We start from the raw sequence: 15,506 nt of genomic DNA, 5'->3' as shown, positions 1-15,506 counted from the left end.
CAAGGGTATAAATTCAGTTCAGTTCAATTTTTTCAATATTTATTAAATACTATGTGTAAGAGACTGTGCTTAAAAAAAAAAAAAAAAGGGGAGGGGGGGGAGTGGACCAGAGGTGGAAGAAATATTCTTAATGATAAAGTGTACAAGACCATTGTAATAACAAGCTAGTTGCTTCCTCAAGTTTCTTGCTGTTCCAGTCCATCTTCCATTCACTTTATCAAGTTGATCTTTCCAAAGCACAGGTCTGACCAGGTCACCCCTGCCCTGTTCAATAAACTAGTGATTCCCTGTTATTCCCACGATCAAATTAAAAGCCTCTAACTTTTAAAACCCTTTATAACTTCAAGGGCAGGGATTTATTTGTTTGTTTGCCTTTCTTTGTATCTCCAAGAATACAAATATAGGAATTTTTTGTTTGTTTGTTTTATTCCCAAGCATAGCACAGTGCCTGGCACATAATAGGTATCTTAATAAATCCTTATTTATTTAACAAGAGATAATTCTTAATTTAGGTATATTCCATAATACTTATTGTTCAATAATACAGATTGTTTAATTTTAGCACTTCATAGGTACAAGATGTAATTACAGGAAAATAAAGAAGTCGATTTTTGTTACTAGCTTATAGAATTAGTCTCATTATCTTTCATAGTGCTTTTATTTCAATCCATGTTCAAGATCAGAATTTCAGAATCTAAATAGATGCTTAAGAGAACATTTAGTTTAACCTAAAACTGAAAAAAAAAAAAATTCTTCCATAGCATCTCCTATAGGTAATTACTTAACCCATTCTTAAAGACTTCCTGTGTGGAAGGGGACAACTACCAACTTTAAAGGCAAACCATTCAACTTATCATTAGTAAGAATTTTATTTTGTTTTATGTTTTACATCTAGCACAACTATGACTCTTTATAACATTCGACCCTAGTTCATCTTACTATATGAAGCACTATACCTGCACTTAGGAAGACATGAATACAAACTCAGCCTCAAACACTAGCTTTATGATTCTGGGAAAGTCAAGTCTTATACTTTACCTCAGTTTCCTTATCTGAAAAATGGGGAAAAAATAATATTTCCTCCCAGGGTTGTTGTAAGGATCAAATGAAATAATATTTGTAAAATGCTTTGCCAACTACTCCATTATTATAATTATCCTAAAACTGCCTAACCATTTAAGCAGTTAAATTAATTAGTTAAATATATAAACATAATTTTTTAGCACCCTTGTCTAAAAGAGGTAGTAATAGCTGGTGATGTAGGTGGATATAACCCCAGGGAAGTCACAGACTATATGACCTTGGGCACTTAAGCTCTTAATTAATTTAATTGACTGTTAATAAGTTCAGCTGTGTAATAGAAATAATAATTATCCTTAGCCTCCAAAGTTGTAAAAATCAAATGAGGTAATATTTGTATATAGCACTTAGCATAATGCTAGTACATAGTATTCACCTAAAGGCTTGATTTCTTCTCCTAAAACATACACCGTGTGATGGGATACAGATCCAAATAAGGAACAATTAAGGCCTGCTGGCTAATGCATGTAATCTATGGATTCTTGGTGTAAAATGGCATTAGTCACTTTAAGAAATGCTTGATGGCAGAAATTTTAAAACTTTAGTATAAAGTAGGTAAAAAGCCATAGCATGGTTTGGTAGGAAAAATACTGTCTTTGGATTCAGGGAACTGGGTTCAAATCCAGATTCTGCTATTGTCTAGAGGATTTGGGGTAAAGAACTGAATCCCTCTAAACCTCAGATTCTGTAGATCAGATGAAAGCCCTTTCTGTCTCTTATTCTATGACCCTAAAGTGCAGCTTCCTAACTGAGGTTGGTTGTTTTGTTTTGTTTTGTTTTGTTTTTTTGGCTAAGCATTTGGGTGATGTACCCAGAGTCACACAACTAGTAAGTGTGACGTATCTGATGTTGGATCTGAACTCAGATTCTCCTGACTTCAGGACCGGTATTCTATCCACTATGCCATTTGGTTGCCCCTGCTTGTTTTTTAAAGAGGCATATAGTGATTATGTGAGTATCAAAATGCTCTGATTCAATGAATAAAGTACAAAAACATAAAAATCCTGTGCCTTGCAATATAGAGCATTCATATGCTTGATAGAAAATGCTTGATAGAAACAAATAAGGATTTTTAAGGAGCCTAGAAACACTTTGAAAGTGTTCCCAGAACAGTACCCAATTCCCATTCTGATTTATTCATTCTTTTCATCTTTTCAAGTCATATTTTGTACTTGCTTCTTATGTATTTGATTAATTGTCTACCTAACAGCAATACTGGTTCACAAGAATATTCTGCCTTTAATGACTTCTAATTTTGGCATAATCACTATACCATGATGTTTTTGCTGACTCTTACTCCTTAATATATTCTAAGAAAAAATTAAGAATAATTTACTCAACCATGTTACTTTGACTGAATGTTTTTGGTAGAAATGGACTTATGATTTGATCACATTTAGAATGAGTATTGTTGACTCAGTCTGTTAACAGTGGTGAGTCTCCATTATCTTTTTGAACTTGTTGATAATAAATATATCATTTCTCCAGATTAAGGGCTCTAAAATTCCACAATCTTGACTGTAGTTGAAAGGAATCTATTAAACATTCAAAATTTTACAACTATTCAAATGACAAAGAGAGATAAGAAATGAACTTTTGTATTTGTTTAATTGTTCCTCTAGTTCTAAAATTTCAGGCATCTCAAGGACAGAGCAAAAAAAAAAAAGTTGTAGTATTGACATTCTTCACTTCAAATGTAATATAATTTTACTGCCAATATTTCAATAACTTGAAAAGGCAAAGGGAGATGATCAATTTTGAAAGGTAAAGAGTTTGGCATATTTCAATACAGTGTCTAGTTCAAAATTTTTTCTCTTTTTTTTTTTTCTTTTGTATTTGAATTTTGGAGTAAGGGTTATATCTTTCAGAATTTCAATTAAAATGCCTCAGATGATGATAACATGATATAAGGAATATATTCTCTTGTTTTCAGAGCATTGATGTGGTTAATTTCCCATAACGAAAGAGAAAATGATATAGTTTTCCTATACTATTCTGTTCCTATTTCTTAATCCTGGGCAAATAATAATCCTATACTACTACTAATAATAATAATAACATTTATAGAGTAAGGTCTGAAAAATATTTTGCATATGCTATCTCATTTAGTCCTTGCAACAACTTTATAAAGAAGTATGATTATTTTCTTATGTTATTGATAAGAAAATTCATCAGAGACTTTAAAATGACTTTTCCATAGTTACATAGCTAGTAAGAGTCTGGAACAGAATTTGAATTCATGTCTTCTTTACTTTAAGTCCAAAAATCTCTTTGGCTACACTAAATGCCTCTAACCTAAATGGGTTAGAGAAATGGGTTCCGCTAAAATCCGGACAGAATGAAAAAAGAGTTTACACACAGGGTGATTATATTTTGGGGAAAAAGAAACACATGTAGTTGATTCAAAGTATTCCTTTTACAAACTAAAGATGGTAATTGTACCCTGATTTAGCAGTACTTATGAAATCAAATAGAGATATTCTGATCCTTTGGCTTGTACAAGGAGTTGTGTAAGAATACAGATACTCCAAAAAACAGGCATAATAATAGGACTGTTTGGAGTAACCATTAAAAATTTATCCACTCTTTTGAATAGAGAAGGTTGTTTGGGGAAACATGCATATCTAGCATTCCCACAAAACACAATTATCTGTTCTTTCCTGTCTTTCTAGTCTTCTTATATTTTATTCTCTTCCATTTACTCTAAAATCCACCTATGTTTGTCTCTTTGCTATTCCTCACAACTCCTTGCATTTACACAGGCTGTTCACAGTGTCTGGAATATTTCCCTCTGTATCTTCAACAGTTCTAGCTTTCTATTCAAGTTTCTTTATAAGGCTGGAGGGACTGTTTATTTTCCTGCCTAACATTGCACGAAGAAGGCATGAGATGAAAGAGTAAAGAGTTATGGATTGGGTAAAGGAGGGAGCTTCCCTACCTTCTTTCAATACTGGGCTAGATTTTCATCTTCAGCAGGAAATTTTTCCCAATATACTATTCCCCACTCCTATTGATTTCTTCCCTCTGAAATTAGCTTCCAATTATATTTTGCATAACTTATGTTATCTTTGCCATTATTAGAATGTGAGCTTCCTGAAGGCATGGACCATGTTTTTGTCTTTCTTTACTTCCCTAGAACTGAGAACAATACCTGGTACATAATAAATAATTGTTGATCGACTTGGTCTAATTACTGTAATTGTATAAAATAATACACAATTTGGCATTGTGTTCACAAGATTTTTATATTTTTAACTTGTCATGATAAAATTGCACTTTTATCATGAGGATTTAATCCATAAACTTACTGAAAAATATGATTTTTTTATTTTTCAGAGAAAATAAAAAAAATAGGCAATTTCAATAAAATACTTGTAAAAACATTCTTGTTTTTATCTTTCTTAGAACGCCATTGCCCTACTTTTCAGAAGCCAAAAGGTGTGACCATTCGTCCATCAAGTTGTGGAAGAGGACTAGCTAAGATTGGTACTGTGTGTCAATTAAGTTGTCCTCCAGGATTTGTCTTATCCGGAGCCAGAGGTGATGTGAGATGCACCAGTTCAGGGAGATGGAGTGGTAAAATTCAGACAGCTAATTGTAAAGGTATGCAGTCCATTTCTATAATTTAAAGAAAGAAGTCCCTGACTAATGCCATGTTAGCACAAGAGGAACCATGCATGAAGTTCATGGTCCATCATTATCATCATTCTGCATTGATGGAATACCCTTTGGTTATATGTGATCCTGGTACTCAAAGGTTTATGTGGTCATTTTATTGTGTTTTTCAAACTCACTGAGTTTATAATACAACAGTCTAACTCTTTGTAAATGTTTTAATAAAGTATAGTTTATGTTGTTCTCTTTTACTCTGGGAAAATTAAGTATTGTCCAAGAAAATAAACTTGGATGTTTATGTAGCATGGTAAGCTTGTAGCAAGATACCCCAAATTCTAGGTACTTTTTGAGTTAGGATACTTTTCAAACCACAGATCATGAGACCTTACAATTATATTCATTTTTAATAATTAAGTTGAGGGCACACTTTATTCAAAACAGATATTTGGGGCACTTAGATGGTGGAGTGGATAGAGCACCAGCCCTGAAGTCAGGGGGACCTGAGTTCAGATTTGACCTAGACACTTCCTAACTCTGTGACCCTGGGCAAGTCACTTAACTCCAATTGCCTCAGGGAAAAAACACACATACATTTGATCTAATACTCTAGTAATAAATTTAACAGACTAGTACCTCTATAAACTTTGAGGTCACTTTCTCGAAAAACTGCTACCCAGATAGGGTGCACATAGAGCACATCAAGATCCCTAGATGGTGATCACAAATGGCACAATTACACATCAGGAATTTGTCTCTTCCTCTGGTGTCAAATACAGTGTCTTGTCCAGTCAGTTTCTAACCTTGCCTTTATCTTTTCTAGCCAAACAAACAACTGGCTCTTTTTCTTCACCTTAGGGTGCTAGAAGAAGAAAGAGAGGGACTTGATATTCTCTCCTTTACCCACTCAATCTTGATCAAGCAAAACTGATCAATGTTACTACTGATCATGATGAAATGTCCCACACCCATGACCCCTCACTTTTGTAAAGAAGGGAGGGAGATAATATGTATTTATTATTAAAGAAACTTCTTCCTTCTTGAAATTTTGTTATAGAATTGTAATGTTTTGTGTTGTTCTTCTTAACTGAGTTCTACAAAATTGTTTGGACATTTTAACTTTAGCTATAATTCTAAATGAGGTTAAGGAGTAGGTCTTGATGTATTTTGCAATTTTAAAGCTGCTATTTTGGCTGCCAGATTTATTTATTAGTGATGCAATAAAAGTATCAGAGGAAGTGGTTCTGTTTCCTTAAGTCTGCTGAGCAAAAGGGAATGTGATGTTGATTCTCTTTTTCCTTACTTTGAGACCATTTATTTTCTAACTCTGTAATTTAGATTAGTAATTGAATATAATTTATAAAGGATTTGGAAGACGTGCTCTAATCCAGGGAAAAAATAAAATTCTTTAAAATTACTACATGAACTAAAGATTAGAATCCTCTTGGCTTCACTCAACATGGAGGATTAGCTGTCAAAGTGATAGGAAACTGCAGAGAGTTTGTCTCCACTGCATGTGAGGAAGAAATTATTTGTCCAGTGGAGCACATTGGTGTTGTAATTCTGAGTCAGCACTGACATCTGTTCTCTGAGGGATTTGCCTAGCCTGGACTTCTTTCAAACCTTGGAAAATAATCAGAATGGAGCAGTAGAGTACAAAAGAAAGATTTGGATTCAGAGGGACCAGAGTTCAGATGCTTAACATTTGTTCTAAACTTCCTGGGCCTCCAATTCTTCATCTCAATTAATGGGGGTATTTGAGATACCCTGTAATATACCACTGATGATGTCAGCTAGTAGGTATAGAATGCCAGGCCTGGGGTCAGGAAGATCTGAGTTCAGATGTGACCTCTAACACATCCAAGCTATATGATCCTGAGCAAGTCACTTAACCCTGTCAACCTAAATTTCCTCTTCTATAAAATGAGCTGGAGATAAGAAAATGGCAAATCATTTCGGTACTTTGCCAAGAAAACCCCAAATAGAGTCACAAAGAATTGGACAAAAATGAAATGAATGACTAATAACAGCAACAAGAGGTAACTTCTAGATATGATTTCACTGGTATAGGAAATTTCGTTGGTGAAGATTCCTCTACCAAATGCAGATTAAAAAAAAAAAACCTTGTTCCTTCTGATACACTATGTTTTCACCAAATTTGATATTTTGTTTCCTGACTTTATATATTCATACAAGTCATCCTCCATATTTAGAATTCATCTCCTCATTTCTTCATTGAAGAAATTCTTCATTGAAGATCCCTGGTTTTCCTTTATGGCTCAGTTCAGGTACCAACTCCCCTTTGAACATTTCCTGTTCCCCTATCCCTTAGGCATCTTCTCTCTCTATCTTTTTGAATTACTTAGTATTGACTTTTCTGAGCACAAGAGATATCCACCACCACTCCCTGGCCCAGTAAAATGTGTACTCCTTTTGGGCAAGGATTATTCAAATTTTATCTTATCTGCATCGCCTAGCACATGTTATACATAACAGATACTTAACATTAATTTAATTTATTGAATCAGATAAAATTTTCAATGAATGGATTATGTTATGAATCAATGTATTTATATTTTTTCTTCATATATTTTCTGAGTCAGATGTGGAGGTTCCTCAGATCACCTGTCCTAAAGACATTGAAGCCAAGACCCTAGAACAACAAGACTCTGCTAATATTACTTGGGTTGTACCAACAGCAAAAGATAACTCTGGTGAAGAGGTAAGATATGCATATAAATGGAGCCCTTTCCCATATGACTTTAGATCATCCAAGTTCTTTTATTTATCTAGTCTTTGTATAACATGCTTGTATCAATTAAATTTTGGTACATACCCTGAAAGAAAAATAATCTTTTTGATTTGAGATTACAAACTTAAAACTTATGTCTCTTAATGAATTTTCTATCTCATCTATCTGAAAGAATTGTTCTGGGAGCAGCTTACTGATGCAATGGATAGAGTACTGGTCCTGGAGTCAGGAGGACCTGAATTTAAATCCAGCCTCAAACACTTAACACTTTCTACCTGTATAACTCTGGGCAGGACACAACTCCAATTGCCTTGGGAAAAAAAAATGAAAAACAACAACAATAAAATAATACAATTTAAACAAAGGATTGTTCTACCTTTCTGTAAGATTATTTAACAAGGGAAGTTTTGCCAAAGTTTAAAAGTCTGAAAAGGGACCTTAAAGAGACTATCTGATCAGAGGTTTGGATGATTTTAGAAATCCCCTCACCCAATCATTTGTAAAGAATGTAAAACAAAAGTCATTTGGCATAGCTTTCTGACATAAACATAGTATTTTACATGCAATTGTGTGAAATGATCTGTTAAATGTTAGTTAACAATTAATCCATGAATTTAAATATCAAAAGAACTGTCCCTTGAATCTGTTCTGATAATATTCATATTTTAGAGGGTAAAAAGTCACATTGCATTCATCTACAATTAAGTACACTTCCATTGTAAATCAATCTACTTTTCAGGGAAGGGTTGGGGACTGTACCAAACACTCTGTTTTGAAATATGAATTGTGTGCATTCATCAATGGGTGTTCTGTTTTGTTTTGCTTAAATCAAATAAGAATTCAAATATGAAAGTAAGTTATAATAAGAAAAATATAGTCAGATGGGGTATGGTTTGGAAGGCCAATTTTTTTCTTATTTTCTATATGATTTTTGAGATTATATATGTGTATGCAAAACCAATATGATAAAACTTAATAATTACTTGGAATAATAAGGATTTATCAAAGATATCATCATCACTCTTAGTGAAAATATACCAATAAAGTACAAAATGGAATTATTTCTCAAAATGGATGCTCTGACAAAATTTTAACAAGAATGTTTAGACAGTATTCATTCTTTTCATGCTTCAAGTTTTAACGGAAATTAACAATAAATTTAAGGTGTGTTGAAACATATATTTAAAGAATTCATTATACTATAAATGTTGAATTTAAATATGAAGGAAAAAACCTTACTTATTTCCAAAAGGTATCGATTCATGTTACTCCAGCTTTTACACCACCTTACCTCTTTCCAATTGGAGAGGTTGCTATCACATATACAGCAGTTGACCAGTCCAGAAACCAGGCCCGTTGTACATTCAGTGTCAAGGTTATTGGTAAGTCCTCTTCAGAAATATTTGGAAAAAATTTTTAAAATAACCTAGAACCTTTTTTTATTTCTCTTTTTACTTGTATCAATAAATCCGAACTTTCCTGAAAATGAGATAAGCTACAGCATTCATTTATATCACAAGATGATGAAAATGTTTACTATTGCTCTCTGATAGGTTGTCAAATATTATATGGCTATTTTTTTAGAAATGAAAATTTTTTATTTGAAGATTTAAAAAAAATATACCTTGCTATAAAATGATAATAAGATTAAGATAGAGATGGATTACAGCTTTTGCTATCAATAGATAAAGTATAGGGCAGTGGATAGATAGAGTAAGGATGCTAGTTGTGTGGCTTGGAACAAATCTTTTAACCTTTCAATCATCCAGGCAACTTATAAAAAAGTTGATGATTTGCTTCAGAAGAGTGAATTCCTTTATGACAAATCTTCTATTTCCTACTGATTAACTCAATGGTCTGCCTTCACCACAACTTACACAAATAAAAAAATCCTGAAAATTTTTTGTGAGCAATTTGTTCTTTATTACTTTATTATTCCAAGGTTAGTTCTAGAATTTACATTTTCATTTAGGGCATGGAAAATATCTTGGCTTTGATTCATTTAAAAACAATCCATTGAAATTAGCTCAGAAATGCAATTCTACAAAGTATCTGCCAAAATTCTCATGTTTTCCATATGGGAAGAAAAAATGCTCCATAGTCATCAACCTGGAATGTGGATGAGTTTGCCTATGTTACATATGATGCATAGCTGGACACTGGCCCTCTTTAAAATGTAGAAACCTGTACAGATACAGATAGTACAATTTCTGCACTAGTACAGATATTGCGATTGAAAGGACCTTATAAAACAAGGTAGTCAATTAAGCCAGTGTTTCTGCTGATCTTAACCCAGTCTGACTTGATTATGTGGTGGTGCCACTCACTGTTGTTAATTAGATAAAGGGGATCTAGTACCTTGAATTTGAATTTCATTTTTGAAATGTTAAACCAAAATGATTTTGTTGGTTCAGGGGGGATTTTCGAGCAGGGGGAAGAAAAGGATCTTACACACAAGATGAAAAGACCTAGAGGGGTCATGATTGTGATAGTGTGTCAATAGGGAAGTAGCCATGCCTGTTAGACCATGGATCCATCATAATCTCAGAGTATCAGCTTTGAAGTATTTCTGATAATCAATTGATTTTACTGTTTTTATGTGCCCCTGTCCAAAAAGTTTTAGGGACTTAGGGAACTTTGGAAATGGAAATCAGGGAAGAGAGAAGATAATTAGGATACTAGGAAAGTATAAAAAATCAGTTTCATTCATTTTGCTATTGATTGGTTTAATTTGTTATTCATTAAATGTTTTTATTTTGTTAATAGCTGAAATAGCAACCACTAGGAGGAAGTGAAGTCATTATAAACATGCATGGTGTAACAAAGTTTAATTACATATTATAAGGCCCAACTAATAATGTTTTTTTAATTGCCATCTGCTCTTTGGTGAAGTTAATGAACTGAAGCCTGACGTAAAAATTGTCTGTTATAAAGGTAAGGGATAAATGAAGAGCACTGGCTTTATATAAGAGGACCTGACTTCAGATCCTAGCTCTGATATTTATTACCTGTGTGTCCCCAGGCATGTGACTGGAATCCTCTGACTTTCTCTTTTCTCATCCACAAAGCATGGATGATTGGACCAGTTGATCTCTAAGATCATGTCTGATTTCTAAGTCTTAAATTGCTGAGAAGCAACATAAAGAAAAATTTCATGTGGAGATATACAAAAAGTAGAATGGAGCCCAGAGAAGTAACAGCATCACTATCTCTAAGCAAAACTGTATGCCTGTTTACCATTTATGTTTTAGAAAGGATTCTTGTTCAATATTGGTAGATTTTGCAAGCTCTTTCAATTGCCTGTGTTTCTGTGACTCTGGGTACTGTTGAAGATGGAGAAAGAACTGTCAGACTAGAAGGGGACTGACAATAAGTAGCACTAAAAATTTATAAACTGCTTCAGAATTACTGCAGTCCCATCCCCCTGCAACCTATGCCAAAGCAACTGATGAATCAGAGAAACTGTCAGTGTATAATTTATCCCATCTATAGAGAGTTTATGCCAAAGATTCCCATAATCCTGTAAAAAAAAAAATGAAATATGCACCTTCCTCTCACCCCCCCCCCAATTTTTTCTCTTCACAAAAATTGTTAATCTAGTTATATCTTTAACTGCACAAAAGAATAAAGGACCACAAGATATGTTTTAGGAAGCTATATATTAGCCTGAGCAACTTGTATGTCATGGGTTTGATAGTCTAGAACTCTAGCAATTTGTGTGAAACAAAACACTGTCTCTTGAATCAAAATACCTGAGTTTAAATCTTTCCTCTATTCATGTGACATTTAGGTGAGTTTATTATCATTTCTAGGCCTTAGTTTCCTCATCCCTAAGATATGAAGTTGGCCTATTAGCTCTATTTAGCTCTAACTCTATGAGACCATGGTCCTATGATCCCTTGATAATATGAATGTATGTCTGTACTCAAATAGTTATTTAGCTATTACAAAATATGAGGGGCACATAAGTGGTTTAGTAGATAAAACACTGACCTAGAATCAGATGAACCTAAATTCAAATCCAGCCCCAGACACTAGTTGTGTGACTCTGGACAAGTCCCCTCACCCCAATTGTCTACATACCCATGTGCATGCACACATGCGCACGCGCACACACACACACACACACACACACAATATAGGGGAAGCCTTATATTACCTATCTCATAGAGTTGTTATAAAGAAAACTCTTTGTAAATTTTAAAGCTCTATGTAACTATAATTTTGTTATTAATAGTGGTTTCCTTATGTGCAGTGAATACTGCTATACCTATCCAATTACTTTCGTTGGGTGACTGTTATATTTCTACCATCAAGGCAGGCTGCATTGCCAGTACCTATAGGTGCTCTCTTTTCCAGCAGATACAATATGCCCATCATGTGGCTAAAATACCTACCACTACATACAAAGAGAAAAATAAAATCCACTGTGTGCATGATGCTTAAGAGATTCTATGTATGAGGCATGTGCAAGCTTCCATTCTTTCTTATGGCTATTCCACTCCCTGTTTAGTTCAGAGCTTGTGGATAGCCCATTCAGTATTTAGTTTCTCTCTATGCTTTCATGTTCTTTAGATGTAGAACCGCCTGTCATTGATAGGTGCCGATCCCCACCTCCAATCCAAGGCCCCCAGAATGAGTATGCAGCAACCTGGGATGAGCCTCTGTTCTCAGACAACTCAGGTAAGTGAACCATCATCTGGCTTATAATTACAATACAGTATTGTTTTTCTTAGCATTGAAAACAAAAGTAAGAAATGGAAAGTAAATGGCAATTGTTAGAGTAAAAAAACAACATCCTCCCCCCCCTTAAAAAAGGGAAAAAGACTTTAATATAGAAGACACCATAAAAACATCATTAGTCTTAGAAGTCAGTGGACTAGGATGGTTGACCCAGACTTTTCAGAGATTTGCAATGTCATTTTTTGTTAATTTGCTTTGCATTCCTGGACCTGATTATTTTTCCTTAAATTTACATCTATATTTAATTTATATGTGTGTGCATATTTTTATATACTATATATAATGTATATGTACATATACAGATAATGAAGAAATGGGGCTAGATGATCTCTAACACCTCCTTCCTGTCTGCCATTCTGTAATTTTTGTAATGACAACATTTTTTTAGGCAATATGAATGCCTACCTGTAGCTAATGATCAGTGGAGAGACAATAAATATTAAGTACCAACTATTTGCCAGGTAGTACTGGGAATACACAGACAAAAATGAAACAAAAATGGAAAAAAGAAGATTACTCTCAATCAGGAGAAATATATGAATAGCTAATCTAAAAGTCACCATTGGGTCCCAATCTATCTAAAGGTTTAGGGAAATTCTCCATAAGTGGCAGAAAAGCTGAGAATTTCTATGTATCAATAAACATCGTCTGTGTCCTGGTGTAGAAGTAACATAGGCTCCATCCTTTGACAGGAAGTCCACATGCACTTAGGGGTATTTGAAAAAAAAAATCATGTAGAAGATATCTGAAATGAGTCATGAGGAAAACTAGATGTCCAGAAACAGAGGTAAAGAAGGGGCATATTCCAGGTACATAGTAGGTATAAGCAGGCTAGAAGGAAGCAGTCTAAAGATGTCATCAGAAAGTTGTTTGATTAGGGAAAAAAAAGGATGAGAGCTGGTCATGTAGCTTGGAAAAAAGATAACCAAGGCACAGACAAAACATGTAGCCCCCAGCATCAAAAGACTTAAAAAAAAAAAAAAAAAAATGGCTTCTAGCACCTTGGAGAGATCTCTTGTGGACAGTTTAAGGAAGTACCTAGATGCAGATTACAGTAAATGAATAGACATTGTTGGATTGTAAAATGGAACGCAGGAGAGGGTATATGTATAAATGAGATTACAGATTTATTGAATATGTAGTAGAGACAGTGAACTTGAAATTTCAAATTCTGCCTTTCAGTTACTAATTGTGTGATCCTGGGCAATTCATTAAACTCTCTTAGCCTTAATTCCTTATCTGTATAATGACAGGGTTAGACTGAATGATTTCTCAAGTCCCTTCCAACATGAAATCTTGGAATTTCTGATTATTGATAAGATTTGTCCATGCTAATTTCCAGAAACTAGTATATGATTGGGTAAATTATTAAATATTTGAGAAAATATATACTCCTTAAAGGCAATGATTAGACAATAGACTTGGAATTTTCTCTTAAAAACTAAAATGCCTAATATAGTGTATATGTGCTAGCCTGTACTTAACACATATTCAATGGAAAGAACAAGGAAGCAAAGAACATAACACAATAATAAAATGAGTAAATATCCATTGTTTTAATGCTATGCATCACACTCAAGTTATCATTAGGTCCTAAGCCCAATAAGAAAATATAGAGAGTCAATATTTTTCATAGCTGGTTCATAGCTAGTAAATTCTAAAGTTTCCTACTCTCGCTCATCTTCATTGTTTTTAGGAACTTTACTTAGCATCACTAGAAGTCATTCCCCAGGAGATCTCTTTCCCCAGGGAAGGACCACAGTACGATATACAGCTACTGATCCATCTGGTAACAACAAGACATGTGAGATTTACATTGTCATCAAAGGTATGTATGTTTTTTAGAATTATGACTTGGTCCTCCAAGGTATCAAATCAACAAACATTTATTAAACATCTACTATGTGTCAGATACTTTGTAAACACTGAAGATGCCCCCCCTCCAAAAAAAAAGTTCCTACTTTCAAGGAACTTATTATAATCTAATAGGGGAAACAGAATTTAAGTGATTATGTACCCAAAAAATCTTACATAGAAAAGAGATTGGAAATAATTGAAATAATCAATAGAGAAAAGATAATAGAAATAAGGTTTGGAACAACCTTCCTATAGAAGGGATTTTAGCTAAGACTTGAAGGAAGCCATGAAAACAGATGGTGAGAGAAAGAGTTCCAAGCATGGGAAACAGCAAAAGTATCCAGCTTTTTATGGAGTGTTATGTGCAAGAAACAGTGAAGAGGTCAATGTCTCTATATAGTATAGTATATGGAAAGTAGTAAGGTATAGAAAAACAAAAATAGGACTAAATTATGAAAGGATTTTAAAGTACATAAAATTTACATATGATCCTGGAGGTATTGAGAGATACTGGAGCTCATTGAAAGGAAGGAAAAAATGATCAGATCTGTGTTTTAGGAAGATCTATTTGTCAACTGAATGGAGTATGGACTGTATGTAGTTTGTTTTGGTGTCAGGGCTGCTTTTTTATCAGGAATGCCTAGAAGTCTTCTTTTCATTAAATTTTAATTTTCCCCATAGGTTTGTACTCAGTTTTGCTGGGTAAATTATATTCTTGGTTGTAATCCTATCTTCCTTTCCTTCTGGAATATCATATTCTAAGCCCTCTGCTCCTTTATCATGATAGCTGCTAGATCAAGTGTGATGCTGACTATTACAGTTTTTTTGAACATTTTCTGTCTGAATGCTTTCAGGATTTTCTTCTTAAATATTCCTAGAAGTTTTCATTTTGGAATCTCTTTCAGGAAGTGATCAGTGAATTATTTCAATTTCAATTTTCTGTTTTCTACCCTACTGGGGTAGTTTTCCTTTATAATTTCTTGAAATAGGATTCTAAGCACATACTTTTTCACGCCCATTTTTGAGCAGATATTCTAATTATTCTTAGATTATCTCTCTGAAATCTATTTTAAGTCAGTTTTTTCTCTGAAATCTATTTTAAGTCAGTTTTTTACATTGAAATAGTTCATATTTTCTTCAATTTTTTTCATTCTTTTGACTTTGTTTTACTGTTTTTTGATGTCTTCTAGAGCCATTAATTTCTACTTATCCAATTCTAATTTTTAAGAAACTAGTTTCTTCAGTGAAGTTTTATTCTTCTTTTGCAATTTGGACAATTCTGGTTTTTAAGAAGTTTTTTTCTTCAGTATTTTTTATACCTCTTTTCCCAAGCTGTCTCCTTTCATAATTTTATTGCATTGCTCTCATTTCTGCCCATTTTTCTCTACTGTCCTTATTTTTATTTTTAAATTTATTTTTTCCTGTTTAAAAAAAAATCTCTATCAATTTTCTAGGAATCCTT

General features: G+C 33.6%; 1 protein-coding gene across 1 annotated transcript in view; it reads left to right on the top strand.

Annotated features, from left to right (window-relative positions):
- SVEP1 (sushi, von Willebrand factor type A, EGF and pentraxin domain containing 1) overlaps positions 1-15,506 on the top strand; it is a 340,179-nt gene that overhangs the window by 164,345 nt on the left and 160,328 nt on the right. The window contains exons 7-11 of the mRNA XM_031944100.1: positions 4,486-4,683; positions 7,296-7,414; positions 8,697-8,826; positions 12,020-12,127; positions 13,884-14,015. Coding sequence (XP_031799960.1) covers positions 4,486-4,683; positions 7,296-7,414; positions 8,697-8,826; positions 12,020-12,127; positions 13,884-14,015 — 687 coding nt within the window. The remainder of the gene's footprint in view (positions 1-4,485; positions 4,684-7,295; positions 7,415-8,696; positions 8,827-12,019; positions 12,128-13,883; positions 14,016-15,506) is intronic.

Source organism: Sarcophilus harrisii, chromosome 1 (genome assembly GCF_902635505.1).
Source record: "Sarcophilus harrisii chromosome 1, mSarHar1.11, whole genome shotgun sequence".
Classification (NCBI taxonomy): Eukaryota; Metazoa; Chordata; class Mammalia; order Dasyuromorphia; family Dasyuridae; genus Sarcophilus; species Sarcophilus harrisii.
This window is presented reverse-complemented; position numbering and strand designations above follow the sequence as displayed.